Source organism: Impatiens glandulifera, chromosome 7, assembly GCF_907164915.1.
Source record: "Impatiens glandulifera chromosome 7, dImpGla2.1, whole genome shotgun sequence".
NCBI lineage: Eukaryota > Viridiplantae > Streptophyta > Magnoliopsida > Ericales > Balsaminaceae > Impatiens > Impatiens glandulifera.
Window position 1 is genome coordinate 17,823,912 of NC_061868.1, and position 11,007 is coordinate 17,834,918.

Below are 11,007 nucleotides of genomic sequence, written 5' to 3' on the forward strand. Positions count from 1 at the left end.
GTCCTCGAATAAATTACCATTCCCGACATTCCAAAGATAAACTACCTTTTACGAGAAAAGAGATGTTTAATATGCAACACTCTTCGTATAGATCAACAATAGAGAAGACATTCAAAATTTTAAAAAATAAGTGGCAAATTATCTCAAATAGAAGATCATTAAATGAATTTAATATTAAGAAACAACTTCAGATAATTCAAGCATATGAGTTTACATTATTTTATTCGAAAAAATAATATAGAAGCCACAATGAATGATAACCTTATCTATGTTAGTGCAGTACCTGTATGGTCGTATACAATTGATATTTTTACTTCGTAATGAAATGGATAATTTTCGAGATGATATTTCTAAAAAGATTGTATATTATATTAAACATAATAATTTTACTTTGGTTAAAGTTTATAAAATATGAAAAAAAAAATATAGAAATATAAAACTCATATATTCAACTCTATTTTCTAGTGTATTTATTTATTTATTTTAGATATTTAAATTTTAAAGTTATATTAAATAATATAATATTTTATAATTTAATTTATATTATGAATTTATTTTTATTTAATGTAATTAATACAATTTTTGTAATGAATAATTTAATTTATATTATGAATTTATTTTTATTTAGTGTAATTAATACAATTTTTGTAATGAAATAATTTAATTTATATTCAAATAAATTTTAAAATATAATAAAATAAATATATGTGTTAACATTAATTTTCATTAATAGAAAAATAATAAATTTACATGAATATTAATATTATTATTCAATAATTACTTAATATTAAGAAAAATAAGTAAACAATAATTTTAGTATTTTAATAAATAAAATTTTTGATTAGATTTAGGATATATTGTAAAAAAAATAAAAAATACCCACTCCTTTAAACAAGACCTTTGAGTAGTTCAAGATTCACATATTATTATGTTTTATTTAAGTTACTATTATGTGTACATGTGTCAAGTTGCATGCAAGTATAAGACAAGTTAACCATCTTTAAATACGCTACGAAGATTCTCGTGTGATGCAGATAAATAAAAATAATAATAAAAAATAATAATAATATATAAAAATATTTAAAATTCTTAATAAACCACGAATAATATATTTTAATAAAAAAAAAGAACACTTTCATTTCACATTTTATTCACTTTAGAAAAAATAACTTATCTTCTTACATATCTCATTACATACTTTTTTTGAATGAACCTCTAATCTCATAACCTTACACTTTCACTTTGGTCAATCAATATTTGATTCATTTTTTTAATATTTAACATCATGACCTCACATTTTGCTTAATCAAATATTTGATTCATATTTTTTTAATCACTTTCAATTGATACCGGCCTATTATCCATCGGCAAACCACATCCCAATCACACTTGGTTAAAGGGTTGTACTTGTTTTGTTATGTTGCAAATTCGAAACATACATATAATATTTTTAATTTTATTTTTAACCGTTTTAAGTTTATGGACGGGTCAACCCACAATCCGAATCAAGTATCCATTTACTATCACATATATATCCAAATTAACCACAATAATCGACCCGACAATCCGAATACTTTAAAAATTAAGCATCATTATATATATATATATATATATATATTAATTAGTTAAAAATTTGAACTTATATTGTTAAAATGTCTCACGTTCATCTAATTTTGTGATAAATTTAAAATGTAAAATGTTATTAGCCTAGTTGTTAAAGGGTTGTATTCGTTTTGTTAGGTTGCAAGTTCAAAATATACATCTAATATTTTTAATTTTATTTTTAACCGTTTTAAGTTTATGGACATGTCAACCCATAATTCGATCCAAGTATACATTTACTCTTATATATATTCAAATTAATCATCGCTCTCGACCCTACAATTCAAACATTTTAACCATTATAATATTTCCAATGACATTGGATTGAACTGATATATATAAATTACTTAACAATTATAATATGTACAATGACATTGGATTGAACTAAAGAGCGCCTCATTTTCAATTCAACTTTCCAAATTAGCTTATTGTGCAGTCTTTCAAAAATTAGCCTCTTTTACTATCAAAACTAGGTATATATATATATATTTATTTATTTATTTTTATTTTATTAATATAATAACTTATTATTAAATATATAAATTATATATTTAATTATTTAAATTATTATTTTTTATAATATTATAAATATTATCATCACATTTATAAATAATTAATATATGTTATTTCTTTACCAACTATTTGTTATGGTTTCTTTATAATATTTCCTATATTATCATTTTAAAAAATATTCATCCAAATTTTTATTTATTAAGTTTTCTCTTCTTATCATATATTTATTATAAATTATTTAGTTTCTTTTTTATTTTTTTTTTGTCTCTTCATACACTTTTTCAATGTAGAAATAAAAAAAAAAAAATCTTTGTATTGTATTCTATCATTTACAACTTTTTATTATATATTCAAAGTTTTTCATTTTATTGTATATTATCGATTGATAAAGATTATTAAACGAAAGTTATGAAATGACAACACAATGAAAATTTTTGAATATACAATAAAAAGTTGTGAATTGACAATATATTAATTATTTTATAAATGTGATGATATTATTTATTATATTATAAAAATAATAATTTAAATAATTAAATATATATTATATATTTAATAATATGTTATAATATTAATAATATATATACCGAGTTAACTCGAGTTTGAATAGTAAAAGAGGCTAGTTTAGGAAAAATTGAACAAATGAAATTAGTTTGGGAAGTTGAATTGAAAATGAGGCTATTTAGGAAAAGCTCTCCTTGAACTGAGCGTCCATACGAAGAATTCTGAATCATGGAAAAATTATAATTAGTCTTCGTTCGTATTTAGGTTTTTCAAATAACCTAACAAAATTAATTATCACATTACTCCCTCTCTCATCCATCAAATCAATCAATTTATTAATCAAAATACTAAAATATTATTTATTTTAAATTATTATTATTTATTTTATTTATATATATGAATACCTTTAAATCTTTTTATCAAAAAAAAAATATTATCATTTTTTTAAAATTATCACAATCATTTTCTCCTTTAGATTATTAAAATAACTGAAAGAACAAGTCCTAAGAGAAGCATGGTATACAGACTTTAGCATGGTTGGTAGACTTTTACAATAGTGGACTTGTCCACAACATATGCTTTATAAATAATAAATATAATTAAATATATATATAATAACATTAATATATTTATTTATTTTTATATTTTATAAGAATTTTAAATTTATATATTTATAATAATATAAATTTTTTATTAGAGGAGTGATAGAGTTATGAAATTTGGTGAGAGAATTTAGTAAGTAATGACTTTGCATCAATTCGTGAAAATGTAAAAGTGGGAGGAAAGAGAGAAAATAGAGAAATTATTTGATTTTTTTAGCGAATAAGATTATGACAAGTCATTCTCTCACCAAATTCTCTCACCTAATCATTTCTCTTTTTTTATTTATATAACCTTTTCATAAAAAAATATATTTTAAATTTTATTTTAATATAAATAGTTGATTCTTCTAAACCAAATAAGACTGGAATGGTGCCTAACTGTCCTCGCTCATCTAATTAATAATTAATATGTTATACTTTTCTTATCTAACTTTAAATTAATTTATATTTATATGTATTATTTAAAATAATAATAATACATGGTTCCAATTTCCTTTAGAAAAAAAAAAACAAACGAAGACTGGTTTTATTTTTATTTTTTTCTGTTAGCCACAAACACAAATAAGGCATGTATTATTTAATTTATATGCATTATTTTTTTTATAAAGAATATAGTATATACTGTATGGACAGATATCCGACATGAAAATGAAAGAAATGATAATAACAAAATCCTCAAAATAAAACAAACAATGGTGAAGGCAGTTGCACCAATCTGCCGCCCGTTGCGTCCTTAACATAAAATGAATATGTCATGGTGTTGGGTTGCTAGTCGATTCGGGTCTCTTTTGGCACAATCGGCACGAACGACACGAATGACATAGTAACTCTAATAACTAGGTCGTACATTCATCTTCAAAATTTGGTTGGAAGGTTAGGGTTTTTAGTTTACCCTATTCTGTAATAGCTAGGGTTTCTGGTGTACCATGTTCTATAATTACTCTGGTTTGTTGTTGTTTTCTGTTCTTCATTAAAATTTGAAGAAAGAAATATAATAAGAATAAGGAAGTCAAAGAATTTGTGATAGAATGTGCAAGGGAGAGAACTGAAAATGAAATTGATAGGATTGCTGAAGAAATTATCTATAAAAATCAGGAATACAACAAAAGTCATGAACCAATTGCTGATAAAAATTCTGAAGAAAATGCAGTAGGAAAACAGGGGAAGAAATAAGGAATTTAGAAAGTTGGTTACAATGAAAGAGAAAATTTATTTGGACTGAAAAAACAAATCACAAAGCTCTTGATGCACGCAAAGAAATGAGAGATTGTGCTCAACAAAGATAAAATGCAACAAACAATTGTCCAATTAAATGTACACTATCTTAAAGACTAGAATTTACTAAAGAAGAAAGAGTATGAAAAGATAGTAAACTAGTTAGTTGAAAAAATGAGGGAGCTGATGAAGTCCCCTAAATCTAAGACCTATACTATCCGGAGCAATTCCAGCTAAAGAATAAACGAAGTCTAGAAAAATAATGCAGGAAAGAAAGCAAAGGATCATGTTTATATAGGAAAAATCTATTTAGGCGATGTTAAAATAAAAGTGGAGGTACTTACTTCTCCTTTTGAATTTAAACTGTCAACTGAAGTGGAAAAAATGTGTTAAAGAATGGGAAAATGTAGTGGTTTGAAACTATATAGGGAATAATAAAATATCATTCTCAGTCACCAAGAAAGTCTTAATTAAACAATGAGAGCAGAAGAGACTAGAGAAGGTTTCTACAAATATACATAATCTCTATTTTCTGCAGTCACGAAGTAATCAAACTTGAATGATATTCTGAAACATGGACATACTTATATTGGATCCAACTATATGAAGCTGGAGAGATGGTCTGAAGAATTGAACCTGCTACGCAAACCAAAAGAAAACAGTCCAGATATGGTTTAAGTTTTGGAACATCCCAGCACACATTTACAATGTAGAAGCTCTAAGTCACTTTGCAAATTTATTAGGGAAACTATTATATATGGACTCAATTACAGAATGAGGAGAACAACTTACATTTGCTAGAATAAGCATTGAAGTGCATCCTCGAAGTACGCTGTCAAAGAACATGATAGTAGTTGACAGGAGAGTCTACAATAATGGAAATCTCATATGAATGAAGGCCAAACATGTGTGTTTTCTGTAATATTTTTCAACATGTTAGCACAAAATGTACAAAAACAATTAAGGAAGAGCATAAAATCCTAAAAGCCCAAGATGAAGAAAAACAGAAAAATGAAACGGAAGAATCAAGGATCAAATAATATATTGGAGAAGTTAAAGAAAAAAAAAATATAGAGAAAGAAATAAAAAAAAATCAGAAAAAGAAGAAAGTAAGATAGAATTAGATAATAAAGAAATCAATTAAGAATTAAAAAAAGAAATTATATAATAAAGAAATTAATTAAGAATTAAAAAAAGAAATTATATGTACGTGTTGAAAAAACAAATTATTTCTCCCTCCAACATTTTATCTTTTTTTAATGAATATGTCATTCCTTTCTATCATTTTCTTTTCTAAATTTTCAATCACTGTCTTCTTTTCCTAATACTATAATAGAGGACGAAGACTTGAGAGTCAACTCTATTATTAAAGTCTTTGCTTTATTATTAGAAATGATAATAAAAATAAATATATAATATATATTAATTAAAAAAAACAATAAGTGATATTTCAATAATAAATGAATCTCATCTAATAAAAACTTAGGCCTCATTTGATGAAATCAAAATTTTTTTAGATAAAATTCAGTTTTTATCTCAAAACCTAAACATTTTATTAAACATCAAATTAAATAATTTTTTCATTTAAATATTAAAATTACTCTATAATTTTTTCCCTCTCTCAACTATCATTCTCTCACATACACCATATTCTTTAAAATCAGAAGACTAATTAGTCTTCAAAATTTAAAAATCAGTTTTTTCATACTTTTTATTAAACAATTTTTTTTTTATAAAACCCAAATAAAACCAAAAAAACACTTTCCTTTCCTGAAGAAAAAAAAAAAAAAAAAAAAAAAAGGCCTATCTCCGTCCATTTTCAATGTAATAATATATGTGAATTATTTTGATATTATAAAATTGACATTCATTAGCCTTTATGTTCTGTTCTATTCTTTCTCCAGTCTAACTTTAATTCAGAATTATGAATCTTAGTATTAGTAATAGTCTTTTATCAGATTCAGGCCTCTACTTCTTCCTCCTGGCCACATGTTTGTTTAGTCTTCCGGCGGCGGCCGCCACTGATACCCTAAAAACAGGGGACTCCATTAACCTGTTGAGTAGCCGCCGTACCAATACGCTTGTATCCGGTAATGAAAGATTTGAGCTTGGATTCTTCAACCCAGACGGTAGACGACTCTGTTGGTTCCTCGGTATACGCTATATGATTATACAACCGTTAACATTTGTTTGGGTAGCTAACCCAGTTTCTCCAATTTTAACAAGAAGCGGAGGTGCATTAATCTTTCTAAGAAACGGCTCTCTAGTGTTACAGGACGGTAATGGTGGAACTCCTTTCATGGCCGGAAACTCGATTGTCGGAGTTTCGAGGACTCTGACGCTTAAAGATTCCGGCAACTTGGTTTTAACTGATGATTCCTCGGAGACTCTGCTCTGGCAGAGCTTTGAGCACCCATTGGACACTTTCCTTCCCGGGATGAAAATGGACGGAAATATGGAGCTGAATTCTTGGGCGCCAAAGTGTGAAGGTAATATTAATCGAACAGGAGAGTACACGTTTAGAGTGGATGATAGTAACGAGGGAAAACGCAATATTTCGGTGGTTATAAGAAACAAATCGAGCACGAATTGGAAAAGCCCGGAGTTATCCTACGGGTCCGATCAATTATTCGAGCCGGTACGCGACTTGTTGCTAAATAATAGTGCCGGTTATTACGAGTCAAGTCGATTGGTGATGAATTGGACCGGGAATATTCAATTATGGGACATGAGCACGAATCCGATGACACTGGTCTGGTCTGCGCCGGACCCGGGTAATCCGTGCAGTAAATACCAATATTGCGGCCAATTCGCCAGCTGTAATAGCGAAAACGTGCTATATCCCTGTCGATGTCTTCCGGGATTCAAACCATTGTCATCAACATCGGAGGATTGTTTGCCTTCCAAACCTGTCGGTTTGGAAGGGAGTAATGACGAGTTTGTAAAGATTAAGGTGAAGAAAGTGATTAAGAACAATACTAATTTAGACGAGGCAAGAAATGACAGTGATTGCAAAACCGAATGTCTGTTGAAACACCAATGTAAGGCTTATGCGTACCACCGAAATTCATTAAGTTTACGCTCAACGGAAGATGATGTCAAGAGTGGCGATTGTTTCATATGGGACAATGATCTTATTGACATAGAGGAGAGTTCTAAAATTACCGACAACAACGACTACGATATTTATGTACGAGTTGCGGCCGCGGACATAAGTATGCATCTCGATCCTCAATCCCTCTCTCTAGATCTCATCACCTATATCCACTTCATCGAGAAAATATCTAATGTAATTAAGATAAATGAAGGTTCAAGTTTTATTTTCCTCATTTAAAATACCAATACTTTATGTTATTCTTTCATGTATTAGGATTGACGAGTAGGCAATGCCAGAATTGCGGATATTATAACTTAATCCCGTATCCACTCAGCACCGGCAAAAATTGCGGCGACCCTAACTACTCCGGTTTCACCTGTAACAACTCAACTTCAAGTGGCGAGCTTTTGTTCACAATAGCGAATTTATCCTTACCAGTCATCAAAATTGATGAAGAAAATCGTAGTTTTTATCTCCAGCTACCCACTACGGACAACTGTAGCAACACGATGAATTACCTGCAGAAACCAAACCCATTCTCCTCCGTTAGTTGTGAATACCGCCCCAGCACTCTGAATTCTAGTTTACAGATTCCTATTTTTAAAATCATTTGGGATCCGCCGCCGGAACCAACCTGCAACTCCGGCCAAGATTGCCGAGATTGGCCCAATTCAAATTGTAAGAATCATAGATGCATTTGCAATCCAAACTATAAATGGAATGGAACGAGTTTGATCTGCACAAAAGGTGATGAATTAATTTCCCGGTTAATTATACTCTCTGATGTTCAGACATAATTCTTAAACTCATGAAAACTTTGTTTTCTTCTATTGCAGTGCAAGAATATGGCGGCGGCGATCCGAGTAAGCACATCAAGATTGCGGCAATTATAGTGGCAACGGTCGTTTTTGGTATTTTACTTTTATGTCTTCTCTCTTGCCTTGCTTATAGAAGAACCATTAGCAGAAGACGAAGAAGAGGTAATAGTCCTTTAGCTATTTCCAAATTTTCATGCATGTCCCTACACTATTATAAATAAATTTTAAAAAAGTTTGAAGGTGAATATCAAAATTTAGACCGTTACTAAACTTAAACTATTATATTTGAATTTTATCTTATTTATATATTAACCTTATTCTAATGAACATGAATGTTTATGATGATTATAGAGAGTGATGAACACTTAGGACGCCTATACAATACAGAAAAACGAGTAAAGGATTTGATGGATACTGGAGAATTCAATAAGGAAGACAAGAAATGCATTGATGTTCCCTTTTTTGATTTGAAAATGATTCTAGAAGCTACAAATTACTTCTCAGACCAGAATAAACTCGGACAAGGCAGTTTTGGCAATGTTTATAAGGTTGTATATAAATATCACAATTTAGTTCTTTTAACTTAATTACTACTTACAATTAATTGTTTGTTTCATAGGGTATATTTCACGGAGGCCAAGAGATTGCAGTGAAGAGATTGTCGAGTAAATCTATTCAAGGATTGGAAGAATTCAAAAACGAGGTTGTCTTGATTGCCAAGTTACAACATAGAAACCTAGTTAGGCTTTTGGGTTATTGCGTGAAGGGTGACGAGAAGATTTTGCTATATGAATACATGAAAAATAGAAGCTTGGACGCTTTCATATTCGGTTAGCTTAACCTAAATTTTAATACATGCAACAACTCAAAAGTTATATTAATTTATCTTTATAATATATTTTTTTGAAGATCGCACACTTTGCTTGACTATAGACTGGAAGAAACGTTTTGAAATCATTATGGGAATTGCTAGAGGACTTCTTTATCTTCACCAAGATTCTCGATTGAGGATCATTCATAGGGATTTAAAAACAAGCAACATTTTGTTGGACGACGAGATGAATCCTAAGATATCCGATTTTGGATTGGCTAGAATAATTGGGGGGTCCGAAACAGAAGTAAACACCTTGAGGATCGTTGGAACATAGTAAGTGCATGCAATGGAACAATGTCATAATGTGAATCAATCATGAACTATATTTTGATGTTTTCTTTTGTTATCCAGTGGTTATATGTCGCCAGAGTACGCACTAGATGGATTATTTTCAATGAAGTCTGACGTGTTCAGTTTTGGAGTTATAGTGCTTGAAATTATTAGCGGGAGAAGAAATACAGGATTTTACTATTCTCATCAAGCCGTGAATCTATTAGGCTATGTAAGTTTGTGATTCTTGTTTTCATACCATTTAAAAAATATATTACATACGTGTGAAATGACCCGAACTCTTGTGACATGTGATTTAGGCGTGGAACTTATGGAATGAGGAGAATATTTACGGCTTGTTGGAACAGTCATTGGTTGAATCATGTAATAGAGGGGAGGTACTGAGGTGCGTAAATATAGGTCTTCTTTGTGTGCAAGAAGATCCAGATGATCGTCCTACCATGTCCAACGTTGTCTTTACACTTGGAAATGAAACTGCCACTCTCCCAATCCCCAAACAACCTGCTTTTGTAGTGAAAAAATGGTTGAGAAACGGTGAATCTTCGAGTTCTAGTAAACCTGAAATAAATTCCAACAAATTAACAAATACATTGGAAGAAGGCAGATGAAATAAGAATTTGAAGGAAGAGTTTCATGTAATCTATTTGTCTTATTTGATAGAATAAGGTAATATTTTATTGCATTGGACATAATTAAGTGTTTACAAATTATTACTATTTTGTTTGCACTATTAACTAAATTTCTAATCTTTTGAGTACAATTTCTTTACTAGTTATTATTTTCTGATTTGGAATTTTTCCATTGTGTGCATAATTGAATTATAATTTGTTAAATGTTGGTATAAAAAATATTATTTTATTTTTTATGAATCAATTGAAAATGAAGTTATAAATTATAAGTTTCAATCTAAAATTTATTTTTCAAAATTGGAGTATCAATTATGTTATTGCTGTTAATAAAGATGCTTGAGAGAAAAATATTATCAATTAGTTGGCCACAAATAAAATAATATATTATTTTATTTGATAATATATATTAATAGTATATTAAAAAATTTAAAGTCTAAATTGTAAAAGCTTAATGTTTCTATTATTTGGATGGTGAAATTGAAATTGGAATTAAAATTTAAATTAAAAATGAGAATATATTTAATTATTTATTTTGAAAAATTATAAAATTTTAATTTAATTAAAATTTTATTTTTGAAAAATAATAATATAATAAAATTAATTTTAATATATATTATATATTTTATTAAAATATTTGATTTGACATAACCAATTAATATAGTTTAAATGTTAAAAGATTTGTATAAATTTAGATTTAAAAAAAATTATCGGTTTAAAGTCTTAACTTCAAAGATTTTAAAAAATATATTGAATCAATATTTTAAGTTTCTAAATTCAAAACCAAAACATTGTTTCAACGTTACATTATAACTTCTTAAATATATATATATATATATATATATATATATATATATATATATAT

At 28.1% G+C, this 11,007-nt stretch overlaps 1 protein-coding gene across 1 annotated transcript; it reads left to right on the forward strand.

The window, feature by feature from the left end:
* Window positions 1–6,340: 6,340 nt before the first annotated feature.
* LOC124910413 (G-type lectin S-receptor-like serine/threonine-protein kinase At4g03230) lies at window positions 6,341–10,329 on the forward strand. The gene is made up of 8 exons (XM_047451049.1): window positions 6,341–7,651; window positions 7,807–8,280; window positions 8,370–8,513; window positions 8,703–8,899; window positions 8,971–9,181; window positions 9,261–9,498; window positions 9,577–9,727; window positions 9,816–10,329. The coding sequence occupies exons 1-8, from the start codon at window positions 6,361–6,363 to the stop codon at window positions 10,122–10,124; spliced, it is 3,015 nt and encodes a 1,004-aa protein (XP_047307005.1). The 5' UTR covers window positions 6,341–6,360; the 3' UTR covers window positions 10,125–10,329.
* The last annotated feature ends 678 nt before the right edge of the window (window positions 10,330–11,007 follow it).